This window comes from Chiloscyllium punctatum, chromosome 8 (assembly GCF_047496795.1).
Source record: "Chiloscyllium punctatum isolate Juve2018m chromosome 8, sChiPun1.3, whole genome shotgun sequence".
NCBI lineage: Eukaryota > Metazoa > Chordata > Chondrichthyes > Orectolobiformes > Hemiscylliidae > Chiloscyllium > Chiloscyllium punctatum.
In genome coordinates, this window is record NC_092746.1 from 32,054,357 (window position 1) to 32,075,471 (window position 21,115).

The 21,115-nt window shown below is 42.1% G+C and overlaps 1 protein-coding gene across 5 annotated transcripts in view; it reads right to left on the reverse strand.

The window, feature by feature from the left end:
- The window catches only part of itgb8 (integrin, beta 8), a 105,978-nt gene that overhangs the window by 21,664 nt on the left and 63,199 nt on the right, over window positions 1-21,115 (reverse strand). For all 5 annotated transcript variants that reach the window (XR_011961301.1, XM_072575340.1, XM_072575338.1 and 2 more), the window contains 2 exons: window positions 16,900-17,034; window positions 5,914-6,322 (listed from right to left, as the gene is read on the reverse strand). Coding sequence is in view for 4 of the 5 variants with exons in the window: in XM_072575340.1 (XP_072431441.1) it covers window positions 5,914-6,322; window positions 16,900-17,034 (544 nt within the window). In the remaining variant the exon portion in view is untranslated. The remainder of the gene's footprint in view (window positions 1-5,913; window positions 6,323-16,899; window positions 17,035-21,115) is intronic.

The following is a 21,115-nucleotide window of genomic DNA, read 5'->3' on the forward strand; positions in this document are numbered from 1 at the left end:
CAGTGTAGGCATGATCTTTTCTGCCACAGTTTTCAAATGGAGTCAGGTCAGCCTTTCAATGACATGTAGGTCATGCACCTCAGAACTGTGATGAATCACACTTTTCATGAGGAAATAGTTTGAAAAGCAAGTCCAAACAGAGCCTCTCATGCCATCCCTGAGCCAAAACCCATATACTCAAGCCAGGCTGTGTCCCACCCCCCACCTTTATGGCCTACCATGTCCCCAGTGTCAGTTTATGCCACTCCATCCAGCCCTGATGGTCCATTAGGCTCCAATGTCCGGCAATGAGAGATCCTTACTCATTCATATACTTTACAATGCACAGAAGCAATTAACCCACATTGAAATAAGATGGTAAAGAAATGCTTTAAAAAAAATTCAGTGTTTTCCACTTCATTTAAAGCTAAATCTCCTTTTACTATAACCCAATACAAGGGCCAACTATACAGATGCTTTAAAATTTCTATTGCAGAAGCTGCAAGAAATTGAAATCTCTTAGCCTTGTGTGAATAAACATTGATGTTTGCTGTCAATTGCACAGAATTCCAGAGGTCTCAAGCTTCTGCCCCATTAATTCCCTTTAGAATCGTACCGGTTTCATTAAGAACATTTCTTATTTTTCTCATCTTCAATAGATACAGACACAAGTTGTTCAACCATTCCTCATGGGACAATCACCACAGGATTTAGCCAAGGGAACTTTCTCTGAACTGCTTCTATTGCAATTACACTTTCTTATGTAAGGACTCAAGAACTGCATGCTTTGCTCCAAAGGTGGTCCCACCTTTATGGTACCATTAATCAAGAAGGGCACAAGGGGTAAACCAGGAAACTACAGGCTGGTTAGTCTGACTTCAATGGTGGGATACTATTGGGAGCAAATCTGAGGGCCAGAATTAGTCTGCTTTGGAGAGGCAGGGATTAATTGAGAACAGGTTGATAGAATAGTGAAGAAGGTATTTGATATGCTTGTCTTCATTGGTTAATGCACTGGGCATGGGGTCGAGAGGTCATGTTGCAGCTGTACATTGGTTAGGCCACTTTTGGAATATTGCGTGCTATTCTGGTATCCCTGCGATAGGAAGCACGTTATGAAACTTGAAAGGGTTCAGAAAAGATTTAGAAGGATGTTGCTAGGGTTGGAGGGTTTGAGCTATAGGGAGAGACTGAATAGGCTGGAGTTATTTTCCCTGGAGCAGCAAGGCTCAGGGTGACCTTGTAGTGGTTTATAAAACCATGAAGGGCGTGGATGGGGTAAATAGACAAGTTCTTTTCCCTAGAGTGGGAAAGTCCAAAACTCGAGAGCATAGGTTCAAGGTGAGGGGGAAAGATTTAAAAGGAACCGAAGGGGCAATGTTTTCATACAAAGGGTGTTGAGTGTATGGAATGAACTGCCAGAGGAAGAGGTAGAGGCTGGTAGTGTTACAATATTTAAAAGGCATCTAGATGGGTATATGAATAACAAGGGTTTACCGGAATAGGGGTCAAATATTGATAAACAAACCTAGATTTATTTAGGATATCTGGTCAGCATGGCTGAGTTGCACCAAAGGGTCTGTTTCTGTGCTGTACTTCTGTCCAACAGTCAACACAGTTTTGTTAAGGCAAGATCATGTCTGGCCAGCTTGACAAAATTTTCAGAGGTGACCAGGTGTGTGGATGAGGACAATATTTTTGATGTAGTCTACTTGTAATTCAGTAAAGCTTTCTCCCGCATGGAAGACTGACAACAAAGGTAAGTGCCAATGGGATCCAAGGAAATTCGGCAAATTGGATCCACAATTGGCTGAGTAGCAGGAAGCAGAGGATGATGGGTGAGGCATGTTTGTCTGATTGGAAGTCTGTGTCCAACAGGATTCCACAGGACTCAGTGTTAGTGCCTTTGCTGTTTGTGATTTCTCTCAATTATTTGGACTTGAACATGGAAGGGTTGATCAGTAAGTTCGCAAATTGAAAATTAATGGGGTGGTAAATAGTGATAAAGATAGCTGTAAATAGCAGGAGATATAGATAGGTTGATCAGATGGGCTGGTCAGCAGCAAATGGAATTCAATCCAGGTAAGTGTGAGGCGATGCAGGACAAACAGGACATAATGAATGGTGGGATCCTGGGAAGCACCAAGAATCATTGGATCTTGGTGTGAACGTTCAATGGGCCCTTAAGGTATCAGGACAGGTGGATAAAGTAATTAAGAAGTCGTACAGTATACTTGCCTTTTTCATTTGAGGCAGAGAGTTTAGGAGCAGGGAGGTTATGCTAGAACTGCACGAAACTGTATTCTATACAGTTCTCGATCCACAATAAAAAAGGGATGTCGTGGCACTCAAAAAGGTGCAGAGCAGATGTACCAGGATGTTGCTAGGACAGGAGAGTTTCAGTTATGAAGAGTGATCTGACAGGTTGGGATTGTTTTCCTTAAAGCAGAGGAGATTCAAAGGGGATATGATTGAGATGCAGAAAATTATGACAGCCATAGGTAGGGTAAACAGGAAGAAAACTTATTTCCTTGATGAAGAGAGATCAATAATTGAGGCATAGATTTGAGGTAGGGGGCAGAAGGCTTAGAGGAAATGGGAGAAAATGCTTTTTCACCCAGAAGGTAGTAGGAATTTTGGAGTCACTGCCTGTAAGGGAGTTGAGGTAGAAATCCTCATAAAATTTAAGAATGCATTGAGATGTGCACTTGGGATTCCAAGGCAGATAAGGCTAATGAACAGGTGCTTAAAAGTGAGGTAAGAATAATTAGGTGGTTGTTTTTCACTGGCCTAGGCATGATAGGCCGAAGGGCCTTTTTCTGAGTTGTAGATGTTTATAACTCTGTGACTCCGACCAACATCATGTACAATCATAACAACATCCTTACTTTTTTTTTATTCTATTTATTCCTTTGAAATAAATGCCATTGCCTTTCTGATCTCTTTTTTTTCCTACATTCTAACTTCTTGTGATTTAGCTACCAGGACACCTAGTTCCCAATACAGCACAAAATTTTCCAATCTTTCTCCATTTAAGTAATGTGTTGCTTTTCTACTTTGCCTGCAAAAGTGGATGAATTCATTCTCTTCCCACATTAGAGCCATCCTGCCATTATTTTTGCCCGCTCAGTTGAACTATCTAAATCCCATTATAGACTGTTTATGTCCTCTTCAAAATGTACTTTTCTAATCATCTTTGTGTTGTCAGGAAAAATAACAACTATACACTCAACTCTTTCATCCAAATCATTTATGTAGATTGTAAGTAGATGAGTTGCAGCACTCTACTGGTTACAGCTTGTCAATGCAAAATAACCTACACATACCCACTTTCTACTCCCATTGACTTTGTGGGAATTCATTTCTCTTTTAGGTCACTGATCTCCATAGCAATTTTAGCAAATTAGGGGCTCAACCAGGATCTTAAAAGCAGAGACAGGGACTTAAACAAACAAGATTTCACATTTACTTCTGTTGTATTCAGTAGAGTTTAATGTGGCTACCTTTCTGGAAAGAACACACTAATCTTCTGGTGCCTTGAAATAATTAACAAAGATTAATTCCAGTGTCATGAGTCACTATTTTATTTGGGACCTTATCTTTTGATAAGCTCACTTAAGAATTTTGCCAGCATTTGAAATGAAGTTTTTATCTTAAGACATTCCACACTGGTTTTTGTAGATTGATTTCCACCTTTCCCACCAGTCCCCACTGCACATCTACAATGCGTCTTGATTGCATATACAATTGTATCTAATTGTTATCTTGCTTCACTTCCTTTTTTTCCCCTTTAACCAAAGGATGAAGTAATGTAAGGAATTCTGGTTTGTCAATTATTGCAACTGTGGCATTCTTCTCCTTCCTTGATGTTTTTGAAGTGAAGGGAATCATACTTAGATCAGTAATTTACTGTATCTGAATAAAATAAACACCACAATTGGGAGCATAATTACAATAATAGGTGTACATGGACATTATAAGTACAGGCATTGGAATTTACAATGGAAATACAAAAATACAAATTAATGAACAACTTTGAAATGGTCTTCTGGTCAGAAAGCAATATTCTAAAAATAAATGAGTAATATCACTGGCAAGCTATGACCTGTTTATAACTGCTGTCTACCAGCTGATTTCTCTGCTCCCCTAAACTACACTGGAATTTGCATACAATTTTGTCTCTTTTCCTCACAGCATTATATGCTTTCTGAAGTCCAACGTATAAGTCAAACACAAAATAAAGCTGTAACTGGTGAAAATAATCACAGCCTATGTTAATTATACAGATGATGTTTTTTACCCTTCGGTACTTACACACACACACCTCTATGTTAATAAAAATGCCAAAACAAAATTTACCTGAAATAAAATTTTGCAAATGTATCCTTTGCTTTTCCTTTTGAAAAAAAAAGACACACTGAAAATTAACCAAATATACTTGGCTGGAGGATTCTAGCATCTGGATAGTTTCAATGCTACAAATGCATCCCAGGAAAATTGTGCACACTTCACAGGTTCAGGCTGCAGAACTTGGCTTAGGCAGAGCCACAGTTCAGGTCACAAAATATCAAACCATTCTCTTTTTTTGAGAGAGGTTAAAGTCTTCATGTAAAAGCTTCCATGATCCAAAAAAGGGTCAAATTAAATTGATATATTAAAAGATATCAAAGTAAAATAATTAAGTTGCGCAGTTATTCTCATTTCGTTTAAGAAAACCTAAGCAATTTCAATGACTTCATTTCTCTCCTCAATGTACTTTCAAGAAGCACATTAAGTGATTCAATTGATTTATTGACAAAGTTTGTCACTGAAATTTGACATAAGGAGATTGTATGAAATATGAAGACACAGAAATTCACAATGAGAACATTTGACAGGGCAGTAACCAAATTATATGACAACAGGAAGCAATTAGTCATCAGGAATTACCTCAGATACCAGCTATTTAGTGTAGTACTAGACATCAGCTCATGACTTAAGGAGCGATAAGAGCAAATGTCATCTTTATCTGAAATAGGCTAGAGGATGGAAGTTAATTATGCCAAGACATGCAGATATACTTTAGTTCCCATCTAAAAATAAGAAGTGAAATATCTGTTCTCATTTAACTATGATTTTATATCGGTCTAAAATTTGCTGCAGTGTCACAAATACCAAAAATACTGTATATGTCAGGTCATTGTACTTTCCAATTTTCCATTCGAAGACAGATACTGCAATTTCTTGAAGATTTGATGACAACATGCCTCAAATGTGCACAGGGACAAAAGGCATGATCGAGGTGTGGATCCCACTAGTATTTTTAATTTTCCTATTAATAGCATACTGAAATAATGAAATATTATCCTGCATCATACTTTTTTTTAAAGAAATGGCAATTCACTAAAGATGGCAAGCTAATCATTCGATTAATAAACTTTTAAAAATTAAAGATTTTTATTGAAGCATATGTTTGTGTCTGAGTTTAAGTATGGGAGAGTGAGCGCGAGAGGGAAAAAGAGCAAGAGTGAGAGCAAAAGTGGAAAAGAGTGTGAGAGAGAAAGCAAGAATGAAAAGAGGGGGAGAGCACAAAAAGTGAGAGAATGAGAGTAAAGTAGGCACAGATGGAAAACTACTCTGTTCCTTCAAACTTTTTATCTTTTCATGAGTATTCAAAACACTGAAGTGCTCACATGGAAACTAGGAAAGACAATAAATCACAGTGGAGCAGTTATGTCCCATCTGTTCAGAACAGCACTAAATTCAATATTAGGGAAAAGAATCAAGCAAGGTCTGAAAGGTCTCCATAATCCTTTTAAGGGTCTGACATTTTAACGGCCAGTGCAACAAAATGCTTACCAGTATTGTTGAATTTATTAGTAATTAAAGAAATGCATAACATACTAGCAGTTAACTCTAGAGGAGTTAGTAATTTTGATGTGTCTTTTATCTTACCTGCGCAAAGACGCCCATGATGATAAGGACAAGAAAAGTCATCCAGCTCACAATATTTTCCAAACACTCGACCTAGATTGCTCTGGTAACATAAACATTTCCCACAGTTGCAAATCCCTCGATTACTGCACACAGGCTGATCTTTTTTCTGTCGACAATTTTCAATGAGGCATTGTTCTTTGCAGGAAGAATTAGTAACTTTGTCTTCACAGTGGCAAAGTCTACAGTCTGGGTCAAGCTCTTTATTGAAGCATTTACCAGCACTGTAACCTTTCTGTCCTTTGCACTGACAAGCACAAGTGCTACTTATGGAAATAACAGTCGTTTCATTATACCCAACAGGCTTTAAATTGATGTAGTTGTCTCCTTCAAAACAATCTGTCATTCCAACTGTTACATTAAATAAAACCTAAAGCAAAATAAAAGTGAAAGTTAGTAATCCATTGAAGAGAATTATTTTATAATAAATGCTTTTGCAAATTGTGTGAAAAGAATTTTTTTTTGGCCTGTGCATGTAGCACAGTGTTTCACATGTCTGTTCAACTACATTATTTGGCTTGACATGTTTTTGGTGGGTGGGCACATAATATAAATGAAGTTGCTAAACCACCACTCCCAAACATACTCTCAGAATTGGGGGGGGAAGAGCTCTGTAGAATCAATAGCCTGCCCACTATAGATAAATAAATAATTAAAGTGTCAATTGAGCTTGTTAAAAGCTGAAATTATGCTGCCTGTGCCATAATAGTTGCCGCGAGCAGCTAGATGGGAGCGGTTATTTTTGTTTAAACAGGAGTTATAAAATCAGCAGAATGGAATCTAGTAATAGCTTTTCTTTGTTCTCTGGGGGAGCTTCTACTTTCTTTGCAAAACCCACTTCCTAAAATCCCTCCCTAACTGCCTAACAGCATTACGCACCCTCCCACTGATTTTCCCAACCTTCCCACCCAATACCATGGACTGACGTTAGGCCAGAAATCTGGGCCACGGGGCAGTGTGGTTGATTGGTGCGGGTGTCCCGGAGATGTTCCCTAAAGCGCTCTGCTAGGAGGCGCCCAGTCTCCCCAATGTAGAGGAGACTGCATCGGGAGCAACGGATACAATAAATGATATTAGTGGATGTGCAAGTAAAACTTTGATGGATGTGGAAGGCTCCTTTAGGGCCTTGGATAGAGGTGAGGGACAAGGTGTGGGGTGGCCCAACATTTCAACTCCCCCTCCCACTCTGCCGAGGACATGGAGGTCCTGGGCCTCCTTCACCGCTGCTCCCTCACCACCAGACGCCTGGAGGAAGAACGCCTCACCTTCCGCCTCGGAACACTTCAACCCCAGGGCATCAATGTGGACTTCAAAAGTTTCCTCATTTCCCCTTCCCCCACCTCACCCTAGTTCTAAACTTCCAGCTCAGTAACTGCCCCCTTGACTTGTCCGGACTTGTCCTACCTGCCTATCTTCTTTTCCACCTATCCACTCCACCCTCTCCTCCATGACCTATCACCTTCATCCCCTCCCCCACTCACCCATTGTCCTCTATGCTACTTTCTCCCCACCCCCACCCTCCTCTAGCTTATCTCTCCATGCTTCAGGCTCACTGCCTTTATTCCTGATGAAGGGCTTTTGCCCGAAACGTTGATTTCGAAGCTACTTGGATGCTGCCTGAACTGCTGTGCTCTTCCAGCACCACTAATCCAGAATCTGGTTTCCAGCATCTGCAGTCATTGTTTTTACCCCGTTCTGAAGAAGAATCATACTGCACTCAAAACTTTACTTCTTGTTTCTCTCCCTCTCCAGACACTGCCAGACCCACTAAGTTTTTCTGTGTTTCAGAATTCCAGCATCCACAGTATTTTGCTTTTGTTCTTTTTTTATTTTTGGTCTTGCAGGCAGTACCAACATCCTCCACAACAGAGCCAGTGGCGCTACGGAGACTGTTGGAACTGCCAACCAAGCGGGTTGGCACAATGCATGCCAGCTGGGGGTTGGGGTGGCTGTCTCACTGCAGGGAGAACAATCCACCTCCAGCTAATATCCAGCCTTTAACATTCATAAAGTAACATTTAGCACCCATCGCCACATGACTAAAATAAATAATGGAGTCAGTGCAATTATCTGCAATTCAATCTTTGATTATTTCAAATTATTGGATGGTAAAAATGAACTAAAACATAATTAAAGTTAATTACAGCTTTTTAAAACAAAACGATGTGTTGGAGAGGCCTTGCTGTTACTTCATTTAGGATTTATTTATGCCATCCAATTTTTAACAAAAAAATGAAATAAAATTACATATTTGCATTACACAGCACAGGACAGTTTAAATTTAGTCTAAATGGATGGTAAGTATTATGATGTTCCAGATGAGCTACCATCGACACACTCTTCACTGAATCTTTTGCTTTTGTAAAACCACCACTAAATCACCTATGTCACTAATTAAAAATAAACAAATTACATGTGCTGCCAAGCAGGGGGAATGCAACGGAAGGGAAAGAGGGAGAAAACTAAATTAAAATGGAACTGGAAGAAGAAATAATGCACCCCAATTCCTGAATTGTCCATCTCTCCCTAAAGGCTTCAAGGGTGTTGGTGAACACCATATGCTCCCTCTGTAAGGATACCCAGGTGCAAAGTGTAGCCATGTAAGAGGGGCAAGAAGTCAGGTGCTGTGTGAGTGCAAGCGACTCCACAGAGAATTGGCATTGACAGAAAATCCTAATGTCTGCACTGCTGGACTCCCCACAGTCAAGGAAACAAAATGAACTGGCGGCCTCTCTGGAAGATAGTATCTCCCAGATGCACTTTAAGAGTTGATGCCTGTGAAATACCACAGAGTGTTTCCTGAAATAATCACTGGTAAGGGAAAGTTAAAGGCAGCTGGGGTACCGAGCTACTGGGATAAGAATGCCATTTGGTCCACGTGTCCTCATCCAGCAGACAGTGGCTCAGGACATCCTGAGGGGTCTTCTACACGGTCTCTCAGAGAAAATTACATCAAAGCCTCAAGATCCTGCTTCACACATCTTTTCTCCTTTAACATGATAACTGCTGCTGCTGCTGTTCTTGTAACAGTCTTTGGCGGCAATTATTTTGGAGAAAAAGGAGGAAAAGAAAATGACAGCATGATCTGTATTGTGATCCTTTTGCTTTCAAGAAATCTGCAAAGGTACATTTAACCCCTGCTACCTTTCCCCATGAAGCCGTAGGTCAATCCCTCACAGACCTGGCCAGGACACAGACCAGCATGCACTCGGTGTGATCCTGTGGCTTCAGAGGACAGCTCCTTGCCATCCACAGCTCAGGCACTGCTCCTGCTCGAATATCTTCAAGCCTGACTGTACCTCATCCCCACTGGCAATAATTATCCTGAACTCATTTGTGTTGCCCCAACAACTGATAATGTGCTTTGGCGTGAAACAGCTTCCAGGATTGCCCCATGCTATCCATTCTAGACTTCTGCTAACCCCCATTCATCTTGGAAGGATATGGTAGCCATAATGTCATGGCCTGAAGCCCTAATAACAGTCTGCCATTGTTCAAGGAGATGAGGTTTTAAATGAATGTCACTTGTTCCATTGACGACTATAGATCGGAGAGATCACAAAATGTGATCAGATGACAATGCACTTTCACAACGTACTCAAGTCTGATTCGGTCACAGTTGGATAGTACGAGTCAAAGTTGTTTTTATTCAACTTGTTTGACTATGTTATGCTGTACCTCCATGGCCATTATATTCTGAGGTGGGACGTGAACTCAGACCTCCTGGCCCAAAACTAGGGACACTATCACAGTGCCAGAGGATTCACTAAACAATGGCACCCAACTTTAGGCTGGCCCTTTGACTTTGGCATGAAGAATCTGATGTTCTTTGCTGTTTAAGTGGGTATTGAAGACAGATGCTGAAAACTGAATAATCTTTGGAGACTTGATTACTGGATTTGAACCCAGGTTCCCAGAGCATTATCTGGATCCCTGGATTAACAGTCCAGCAATAAAACTATTAAGCCATTGCTTCCCCCATGTGGTAGAACAGTGCATGATCTACAAGCACAGCAATTAACAATATAACACAACTAAATAATGGGAATGCTTGTTACATGACCAGCACCATTGTACCTGAGAAAATACTTAATGTAGGCCTGAAAGTTTCAACAATAACCAAATACAATATATCAAAATTCCAGAAAACAGTGGAGTTCTCAATGCAGCTTTGGCAATGTTGTATGTGACAAGTTGTAGACAATTTTATGTTGCTACCTCTTTAGCTGTTAAACATCTACCGACAATCAAGTTCACACATAATCAATTCAGTGTGCACTGGAAAATTTATATTGGGATTGCTTTCTATTATCTGGTTAAAGCTCAAACAAAAGCCAAATACTGAGGATGTTGGCTATCTGAAATAAACTGGAGTGAGGGAAATTCAGCTGCTCTGGTAGCATTTGTGGAGAGAGTAATAAAGGGTAAGTTTGAAATCTAACTCTATGCAAGAGTGGGACATTTAAACATTCCATGCTAATAACCGCAACTATTCACAAACAATTGAATAAAAATCTTAGTTATTTTTTGTAATCACATCAATGGGCAGCACAGTGGCTCAGTTGTTAGCACTGCTGCCTCACAGTGCTAGGGACTTGGGTTCAATTCCTGCCTCGGGCGACTGTGTGGAGTTTGCACATTCTCCCTGTGTCTGCATGGGTTTCCTCCCACAGTCCAAAAACGTGTAGGCCAGGTGAATTGGCCATGCTAAATTGTCCCATTGCATTATTAAGGGTAGGGGAATGGGTCTGGGTGGGTTACTCTTCAGAGGGTCAATGTGGATACGTTGAGCCGAAGGACCTGTTTTCATACTGTAGGTAGTCTAATCTAACTGCAATCTGTGACTTAGAGGTTTGTACTAAATAACAGATGATGGCCAGAAAAAGAGCATCATCCCCGATGGAATGGTCAGGAGCCTGTAACTATTTTCATTTTTAGGGTCTCCTTGAATTGCATCCGTGAGAAGTATGTACATTTGCAGCAATCAGAAGGTAAAAGCCATTCTTTCTTGCTGAAGAACAATGTTCATAAGGAAGGCAATGATCCAACAAGTTCAAGAAAATGACACAGTGATCACTGAAGCAAACTAATCTACAACTCATTGGGAGTAAGTGACAGATGTCCTCTAACACCCTCTCAGGGAACAGTGAGGCATAAAAAATTGACAGCTGCAGCTATAGTCACCGTCTTATTCAACACACTGCCCAATGGAACTGCTCAAAGTCTGGGCGAATATGTAGTGCAATGCCAGTACTGCTTTATGGCAGGACTGTAGGCTTCTCACACAGTCCAGGTAGCTTAGGATCAGAGTCACTTAGGCAGTAAATGAAGTTGTGCAGATCCCAGTTTGCATGTGCCTGATTAAATTGTGTCTGGAGTTCTTCTTCAGTCTCTTCTTAGAGTCATACAGCATGGAAACAGACCCTTTGGGCCAACCAGTCAATGCTGAACATAATCCCAAACTAAACTAGTCCCTCCTGCCTGCTCCTGGCCCATATCCCTCTAAACCTTTCCTATTCAGGTACTTATATAAATGTCTTTTAAACATTGTAATTGTACACACAATTCCAGTTCATTCCACATGCGAACCATCCTCTGTAAAAAAATGTGACCCTTGTGCCTTTTTTTAAATCTCTTCTTACCTTAAAAATGTGCCCCCCAGACTTGAAATCTCCCATTCTTGGGAAAAGGCAATTACCATTAACTCTATCTATACCTCTCACTATTTTATAAACTTCTATAAAGTCACCACTCAACCTCCTATGCTCCAGTGAAATATGTCCCAGCCTTTCTTTATAACTCAAACCTTCCATACCCGGCAAAACTCTTCTGAACCCTCTTCCGCTTGATAATATCCTCTGCCTTATCAAAATGAAAAGCAATTCCTTTAGGCTACAACATTACTAACTCCAAAGATTAAGACATCGAATTGGAAGAATATTAAGATTGGATTCAAGGCAAACCCCAAATAAATAGTTTGAAAGAAATGCCTTGAGCCACAAAGTTGAAACAATGGCAATAACTTCAGGCTATAACTTTCTACTGGACTAGTGCCGTGTGATAATCAGCAATGCCTTTTCCTTTGCAGGTAGAGGTAGATTACTTTGAGGTGGCCATAGGCAAAATAGGAACAGAATTCAACATTGCATTCATGTTTGGTGATGATGTGCAATGTGTTTGCAGCAGTCAGTTCTGCAGAGGGCACTGTGAACTGCTCTTATTCAGGATGGAAGAGATTCAGCTGTCAAGAGAGTTCTCGACTGTCAGAGGGTCAGGGCTGGTTTTCCTGTCCTGTTTACTTTTACTTTCAAACTCCATAAAACAACCAGGAAACAAGAGGGGGATCTAAACTTGGATCAAAAGGAGATGGGATTATATTCTCCTTCTTAAACCTTTTCCCCCAAAACAGTTACGTAGCCTTCCGTACTGCCTCCCGACTCCTTCAGAACATCTCAACAGCTATCCCCCACATGCACTAGCCCTAACAGCTGTGTCATTCACTCATGTCTTACTATTTAGCCCCTTTATGTCATTACAGAAACTGAGTGAAGCTTCTTAGGGGTTGGGGGGCTGGGGAGGAGGTGGTTGATGTTATCAGACATTTCTGCTTGTGTCTGCAGAGTTTACATCTGTAGGAGACCCCCAGCAGTGACATGAAGGGGAGCTGTAACTAAGACAGTCAGTGCTGCAGGTTGGCCAGTGAGTAGTGACCTCGCAGATCCATACTGCCAATGTTGCTCTCCTGTAAGCACCCATTGACTGACTGTAGATGCAGCCAATTCCCTGACAAGCTAGCTCACTCACCCCACCCACTGTCAGCCCCTTTGCAGCTACTATTTTCAATACTTCGTCCTCTCCACGTGATTGGAATGACAGTAGGTGGTCCTCTGCCTCAGTGATGACATGGCATCGAGACTTGCAGTATCACACCCTCAGTGCCCAATGGCCAATCTGCATTTCCTCATTTCATCACTGAAGCTTTGTCCATGAGACTACAACTACCGCCATGTCACACCCTTTCCCCAGAGCCCTCCTCTGTTCCTCCAGCCTTGTTTTGCCCCTTAACCCAGCCCCCCCAGGTGATGTGACCGGCCAGTATTAGCCCAGCCAGGCTGTGACAATCCCCCACGGGTCTCATTGCAGACTACTTCCCTCACCCTGCTTGCTGCAGATGGCGTGTGTTCGGGCCAAATACTGCGGCTACGTGGTACAAGTGCTAAAGTGAGGTCGCACACTGAGGTAAGACAAAATGCAGATGCCCTCAACTCGGAGCACGACCACCTGCCTGGTCATGCAGCTGTGCCAGTTGTCAATGCAAGGCAAGGCACAGCAGGGCAAAGGGATGTGCACTTGCTATGATCATATGAGTTGGTACTGGGTGAATGCATGCCTAGGGAGGAAGGGAGCAGCACTGAGGGATAGCCTGGTCAAAGCTGTGTAGTATGTTCCTTTCCTTGTTTAGTATCATAGAATCCCTACAGTGTGGAAACAGGCCCTTCAGCCCAACAAGTCCACAGTGACCCTCTGAAGTGTAACCCACCCAGATCCATTCCCCTACCCTATCACTCTACATTTACGCAGACTAATGCACCTCGCCCACACATTCCTGAACTCTATGGGTAATATAGCATGGCCAATTCACCTAACCTGCACATCTTTGGATTGTGTGAGGAATCCGCTTGCACCAATAGAGTATTGTATGAAAACACGGAGCAAAATCTCCGAGCTCTGAATGGCGTGGCCTATGGCTCGGATGAATGTGAGAGTCGGGAGAGATGTTCAGCGAGGCCAATCTCAGCTTTGTGATCATCTGGTTTGCTTTGTTCAAGTGGTGTGGCGAGATTTAATTATTATTACTTGCCAAGTGCTGTATTAATAGCCCACCCCATCACAGGTTGTGATCTTAACAGCCTCGCCACCCAAACCAGGAAAACAAAGAGGTGCATTTTAAAACGAAGTTAAGCTGGCAGCAATGCACCCCTCAGCAAGCAAGCACACTCTATACATACAAGTCAAGAAGTCAGATTCAAGTGACAAATTATAATTCCAGTGACCTTAGCACATTACATGGTTTACACTTTACTGAAGTGGTGTCTTTCAATAGCATCATAAAACCCACCAACACACTAAAACAGCAGCTAATGAACTTGAAAGACCCTATACAGACAACAAACAAAACTAATGTCATTTACAAAATATCTTGCAAAAACTGTAACAAACATTACATTGGACAAACAGACGGAAAACTAGCCAGCAGGATACGTGAATGTCAACTAGACATAAAAAGAAATGACCCACTCTCACAAGTATCCTTACATACAGATGAGCAAGGACACCACTTCGACTGGGTTAACACATCCATCCTAGGACAAGCCAAACAGAGACATGCATGAGAATCCCTAGAAGCATGGCATTCCAACTGGAACTCAATCAACAAACGCATTGACTTGGATCCCATTTACCACCCCCTGAGAAAAATAACAGAAAATGACGTCACCACAGGAAATGACATCACCAATCCATGGAAACCTAAACATATAAATAGAAAGTGGGCCATACACCACTGCATCATCCGGACGGTCACTGATGATGTTACCTAATATGGTGATGAAACGCCTGAAAACGAACCTTTCAGCTCAGCAAGCAAACCTACATCATGAACCCTAGTCTGAGCTACAAATCTTCTCAAAACTTGCTAATGAAGTGTGCGTGTGTGTCAGCAAGCGGGAGAGCATGGGGAGCAAGAGAAAACCACCCAGACATGTTCTGTGGGCCCTGGTGTAAGATTAAGCTAAAGAAAAGGTCCTCGCGCAAAAGTTTCCATTCTGGTCCAGTTATCGCCATAACATGAAATGCTGGAAAAATCTAAAACAGAGACCTACTTTACAGATAGTGAAAACAAAGATGCAACAGACTCCTTCTGGCAATACCTGATGGAGAATATAATGACAAAAATTCAGGAAGAATTAAAATCAGATGGATGAATAAACATGGAGAGATTGAAGCCAGCGAAGTAGTAAGACACTTCCAAAAACCCCACTAATTACCCTTAAAAGACACTAACTACCTTAACATTATTGATTAGATGTCACATTCTCACAAAAAATGACAACTACACTTTAGAATTTATTCAGGAATTGTGAAATTGTGAAGTTGTGAAAGAGCTGTAAAGATGTTGATCCTTGATTTGTACATGAAAAAATAATTTTGTAATCTTCCCTCACAAAAGAGTTCATCGTTTGTGATCTTTCATTCAGTAAAATAGACTGGGAAAGATGAACACTAGCCACAAGCTCATGACTGTCTGAGTTGTAATTTCTGCCAGTACTCACTCCACAGGGAATTGCCATATTTCAAAATTACGTCTAATTTTTAATGCCACAAATTAACACCGGAACATCTTGGAACAAATTTGATTTGACTGATGTTCGTAAGATCCTGAATGGCCTTAACAAGGCAGACAATGGGAAGAATTTTATTCCTGTGGGTGTGTCCAGACCTAGATGATATCATTTTCAAGTTAGGGGCTGCCCTTTTAAGATAAAACTGAGGGAATATTTTGTATTCAGAAGGTTGTGCAACTTTGGAACTCTTTGTCTCAGAAGCTGGTGGGGGAATAACATTAAGGCGGGGAAATATATTCTTGATGGGCAAGGGAATCAAAGGTGATCTCATTACAACTTTCAGGATTCTAAAGGGACTTGACAGGGAAAATGCTGAGAGGATGCTTCCCCACATGGGAGAATCTAGGAGCAGAGGACACAGTCTCAGAATAAAGCACTACCCATTTAAGAATGAGATGAGAAAGAATTTCTTCTCTTAGCGAGTTGAGAGTCTTTGGAATGCCTTACCACAGAGAGCTGTGGGGACAGAGTCCTTGTGTATATTTAAGGCTGAGATAGGTGGATTATTGAGGAGTAAGGACATCAAGTGTTACGGGGAAAGGATAGGAAAGTGGACATGAGGAATATTGGATCAAATATGATCTTACCGAATGGCGGCGAGGGTCTCGGGACCGAACGACCTACTCCTGTTCCTATTTATTTTGGGACTGACGGGAATGCGGAATTTGGAACACAAATAATCAGCCCGGGTCTTATTGAATAGCAGAGCAGATTTGGAGGGCTAAAGGTCCTGCTTCTGTTCCTAATTCTTATGTTTGTAAGTGAATCCCTCACTCTATTCTACAAACAAATTAATACTTGTGCTGATAATGGGTGCACATAGAAGTGAGAAAATATTTAGCTCTTCCAGATGAAACCTTTTTTCGTAATGCAAGAACAGAAAAACCTGTGACAGACAAGAAAAAAAATCCTATTCTTACGCAAACCAAAACCTACAATGAGCAGTATTAATAAATTTGCCTTAAACTTGCTAATAATTAAAGTTGCGCAATTTAAATTAAGTAGTTGCTGAAAATGAAAGATCAAGCTGTTAAGAAACATAATAGTACAATTAGATTAGATTAGATTACATTACATTACAGTGTGGAAACAGGCCCTTCGGCCCAACACATCCACACCGACCTGCCGAAGCGCAACCCACCCATGGTCATACATTTACCCCTTACCTAACACTATGGGCAATTTAGCATGGCCAATTCACCTGACCTGCACATCTTTGGACTGTGGGAGGAAACCGGAGCACCCGGAGGAAACCCACGCCGACACGGGGAGAACGTGCAAACTCCACACAGCCTGAGGCGGGAATTGAACCCGGGTTTCTGGTGCCGTGAGGCAGCAGTGCTAACCACTGTGCCACCGTGCCGCCCACTTTTTAAACACAAACTTACTTATCACAATTCCCACCCCTTCACCCACTCCCCCCCCACTCAACCCACTCAATGACAAGACATGTCTGTGTGGTTATTATGGTATGCATTGTGTAATCTGAGGGAGGATAGACTAAAAAAAACTACAAAAGCACGTAGCACTGCATGGAGCTTACTGCATCATTCGCTTTCACATTTCTGCACTTAATTTGGCCTTGATGTTTGGTGCCATCAGGACAGATTGCAGTGATGTTCACATAGACCCCATTGATTTGGTTGTCCACCTGCAGTTCTACTTCGGAAAGCAATCTCTGTATGAAAACAAAACGCACACAAAAAGAAAAATCAATTTCCCACGAACTGTGATGCAGTGGTTTTATAAAACAGTAAAACAAGCTGAATGACTCAGCGAGGAAAAGCTTTGTGACATACATAAATCTTCCGTCACATGCAACACTGTTTTACTTTTGAGTGAGCCAGCACAAAATGACGAATGATCTACCAGTTTTGTATTAAATAGTCAGTGTTTTCTTGAATTATGTCCAAGTAGGAATCATCAATGATTCTTTGTATTTGAATAATATATGGAATCAGTCTTCTGTTAAAGCTTTTTCAGTTTGAATAATAACTCACCTCGTTAGACCAGACCTGAAATGCTGTGAACAGTTTTGGGCCCTTTAACTAAAAAGAGGTAAACTGACATTGCAGCCAGTCCAAGAGACGGTTTATTACGCTGATACCAGTGTAAACGGACTGTCTTATAAGGAAAGGTTGAGTGGGTTGGGCCTTTACTTATTAGAGTTTAGAAGAATGAGAGGCAATCGTATTGAAACATATAATATTCTTAGGGGGCTAGAGAGGAAAGATGCAGAGAGGTTGCTTGCGATTTTAGAGAAGATTTGTTGTGTATCAGGTTGTAAGTTGACTCACTGAGCTGGTAGGTGTGTTCTCAGACAAACGTATAGGTGTTTTTCCTTGGCTTCTCGTAGTTCCTGGGTGCCGCAGTGCGTAGTGGCTCGTTTAAATAACGACCTGATGCAGTGCAGTATGTGGTTTCTGGGATGATTGCTCCTGTAGTTGAGCATCTGGTCAACTTGTGTGGATTTCCTGTAGATGCTGCTGTGCAGATCTCCATTAGCTTTTTGTTCTACTGTGATGTCTAGGAAGGGGAGTCTGTTGTTGTTCTCCTCCTCTTTGGTGAACTTTACACCGGTAAGGATGTTGCTTATGTGTTTATGGGTTTCTTCTAATTTGTCACATTTTGTGATGACAAAGGTGTCATCCACATAGCGGACCCAAAGTTTGGGCTGGATTGTGGGAAGGGCTGTTCGTTTTAATCTCTGCATAACTGCTTCTGCTAAGAGTCCTGGTATTAGTGATCCCATAGGCATTCCATTGATTTGTTTGTAGATCTTGTCGTTGAAGGTGAAGTGGGTTGTGAGGCACACGTCTATAGTTTCAGGATGCTGTCCTTGCTGGTGGAGTTTGTGCTGTTAGGTGTTTGTGTCCTTGGTTCATCTAGCAGTGAGGCCAGCGTTTCTTTGGCTCGGGTGATGTTTATTGATGTGAATGGGGCCGTCATGCTGAAGGAAACCATGATCTCATCGTCCTCTACCTTGGTGTCTTTGATAAGGAATTCCTGGGTGGAGTGGGTGGTGTGTCTCGTGTCTTCTATAAGGTGTTTCAGTTTGTGTTGCAGTTCCTTTGCTAGTCTGTATGTCAGTGTACCGGGAAGTGAGACTATGGGTCTGGGGGGGAACGGTGTTTATGTACCTTTGGTAATCCGTAGAAATGGGATTTATTGGATCCTTCGGGTTTTGTTTTTGGAGGTCTGTCTTGTTAATTTCAACTGCCTTGTGTAGTTTCCTCAGGGATGCTGTAATACGCTTTTCTAGCTGTGTAGACGGGTCCATTGCCACCTGTTAGTAGGTGTCTGGGTGTCGGTATTTATGAGTAGTGGGTTTGCTTCTTCAATGTATTGGAGAGATGCAGAGAGCAGCATCTACAGAAAAGCCACGCACACTGACCGGATACTCAACTACAGGAGTAACCATCCCAACACACACAAATGGAGCTGCATCAGAACATTATTTAAATGAGCCACAACTCACTGTGGCACCCAGAAACTACGAGAAGCTGAGGAAAAACACCTAAACAATGTATTTAGGAACAATGAGTACCCAATAAGCGCAGTCCGCCGATTCCTACACAACAGACCTCAACAAGAAGACAACACATCCGGAGACTCTAGCCACCCTGCCATACTTTAAAGACATCTTGGAGATAATGACCAGACTAGTCTGGCCCCTAGGCATCTTGGTAGCCCACAATCCTACCACCACACTGAAATGGCTCCTGATTAATTTAATTTAAAGGACCCCGTACCTACAACCAGCAGAACAAACACCATATAACAAAACACCCTGCAAGGACTGCAACAAACATTACATTGGACAAGCAGGCAGGAAACTAGCCACCAGGATACATGAGCACCAACTATCCACCAAAAGACATGACCAACTAGTATCCATACACACAAACATTTCGATTAAGATATTACATCTATTCTGGGAGAGGCTAAACAAAGACACGCACCCAGGAATTCCTAGAGGTCTGGCATTCAGACCAGGACTCCATTAACAAACGTATCAATTTGACCCCATTTACCAACCTCTTAAAAAAAGAACCGAAAGTGACATTACCCACCACAACACACGGAGGCACATGGTGAAAGTGAGGACTGCAGATGCTAGAAATCAGAGTCGAGAGTGTGGTGCTGGAAAAAGCACAGCAGGTCAGGCAGCATTCAAGACACATAAATAGCAAACAGAACAGAACACCAGCGCTTCTTCGGAAGCTCACTGATGATGTTACCCAGCATGTTGAGAAAACATCTGAGAACAAATCTACCAGCTCAGTGAGCAAACCTAGAACCAGAGAGATTGTTTCTTCTTGTGGGAAAGTCTAGGATCAAAGAGCATAACCTCTGAATAAAAGGGTTACCCATGTAAAACAGAATAGAGAAGGAATTTCTCCTCTCAGAGGGTAGTGAATTAGAGAAATACATTCTCCTACAGAGGGCTGTAAAGGCTGGATCATTATGTTACATTCAAGGCTGAGACAGACGGACCGAGGAGCAGAAAAATCGACACTTCCATCAGACTCCTGCCTGAAACCTCGATTCCCCTGCTCCTCGGATGCTGCCTGACCTGCTCTGTTTTTCCAGGAACACACTCTCAACTCTGATCTCCAGCATCTGCAGACCTCACTGTCTCCTGAGACAGACAGACTCTTTATCAGTAAAATAATTCAGGTTATAGGACAAAGGCAGTGAAGTGGAGCTGAGAATGATCAGAACAACCATGGTCTCATCGAATGGTGGACCAGACTCAATGGGCTGAATGGCCTACTTCTGCCCATCTGTCTTATTAAGTGCCCACTTAGAATTCAGGGATAAATTTTAGTTCTTCACCATAGATGGCACAGAACATCCGAGCAGATCAGAAATCAAGCAAAAACTCTCAGCATGTCTGGCCCTTCCAGACACAAAAGCCCCAGGGGTCTCCCTGAACCAATGGGCAGGCAGGCAGGCTCCCTTCACAGCAGCTGCAGATCCAGTGACATACAGTAGGAGGGAGAGAATGAAGAAAATCAATGGAGGGCACTTGGGTGGCAGAACAATGTAAAGAATCTGTGTACTGTTTTGCCCTTACATCCTGTGGAGGCCTCTATGTTGTCCCAAATCTAATTGCACAAGCATGGGGCCTAACTTGCTCTTTATATGGGATGTACCATGTATTGATGTCTGGGTTCAGACCCTGCTGCAGCATATGGAAGCAAGATGAACAAGGTATAGATTGCGCAATGGCTCCTGCTAACACAACTGTCCCCTCTTCCAGGAACATACCTATTTTTTTTCTCTGTAAGTTCGCTTCATTAGGCTGCTGGGTATATGGTGCAAATGTGAGATGGATGCTGCAAACTAGCAGGCAGTAAGCTTTCTGCTCCACACCCAACTGACTGAAGATTGCTGACCAGCAAGGCAAGCTGTCTGGTTGTGTGACTGCACTAATTGACACAGCAAAGAAAGAAAAGGAAAGGCAATGTTTTGGTATACAATGGTAAGTGTTAAGTAGCCAAGCAGCAATACAGCAAGCACACTGCCCTGAGATGCAGCCTGTCCAGTCTGAGCTAGGTGCCTGTCCCTGTATGCCTGGTATCCTGGTAGCAGCCTTTCAATACTAGTTGCTGGTGCACCCTACAATGCAAGTCTGTGCTTCCTCAGGTGATCTCCAAGTTGACTGGAGAAGTACCATGATGGTTGTGAGGGTGTGCAAACTGATGGATACCAATGTTGGTGGATGAGGGATGCACGAGGCTGGTGGCTGCAGT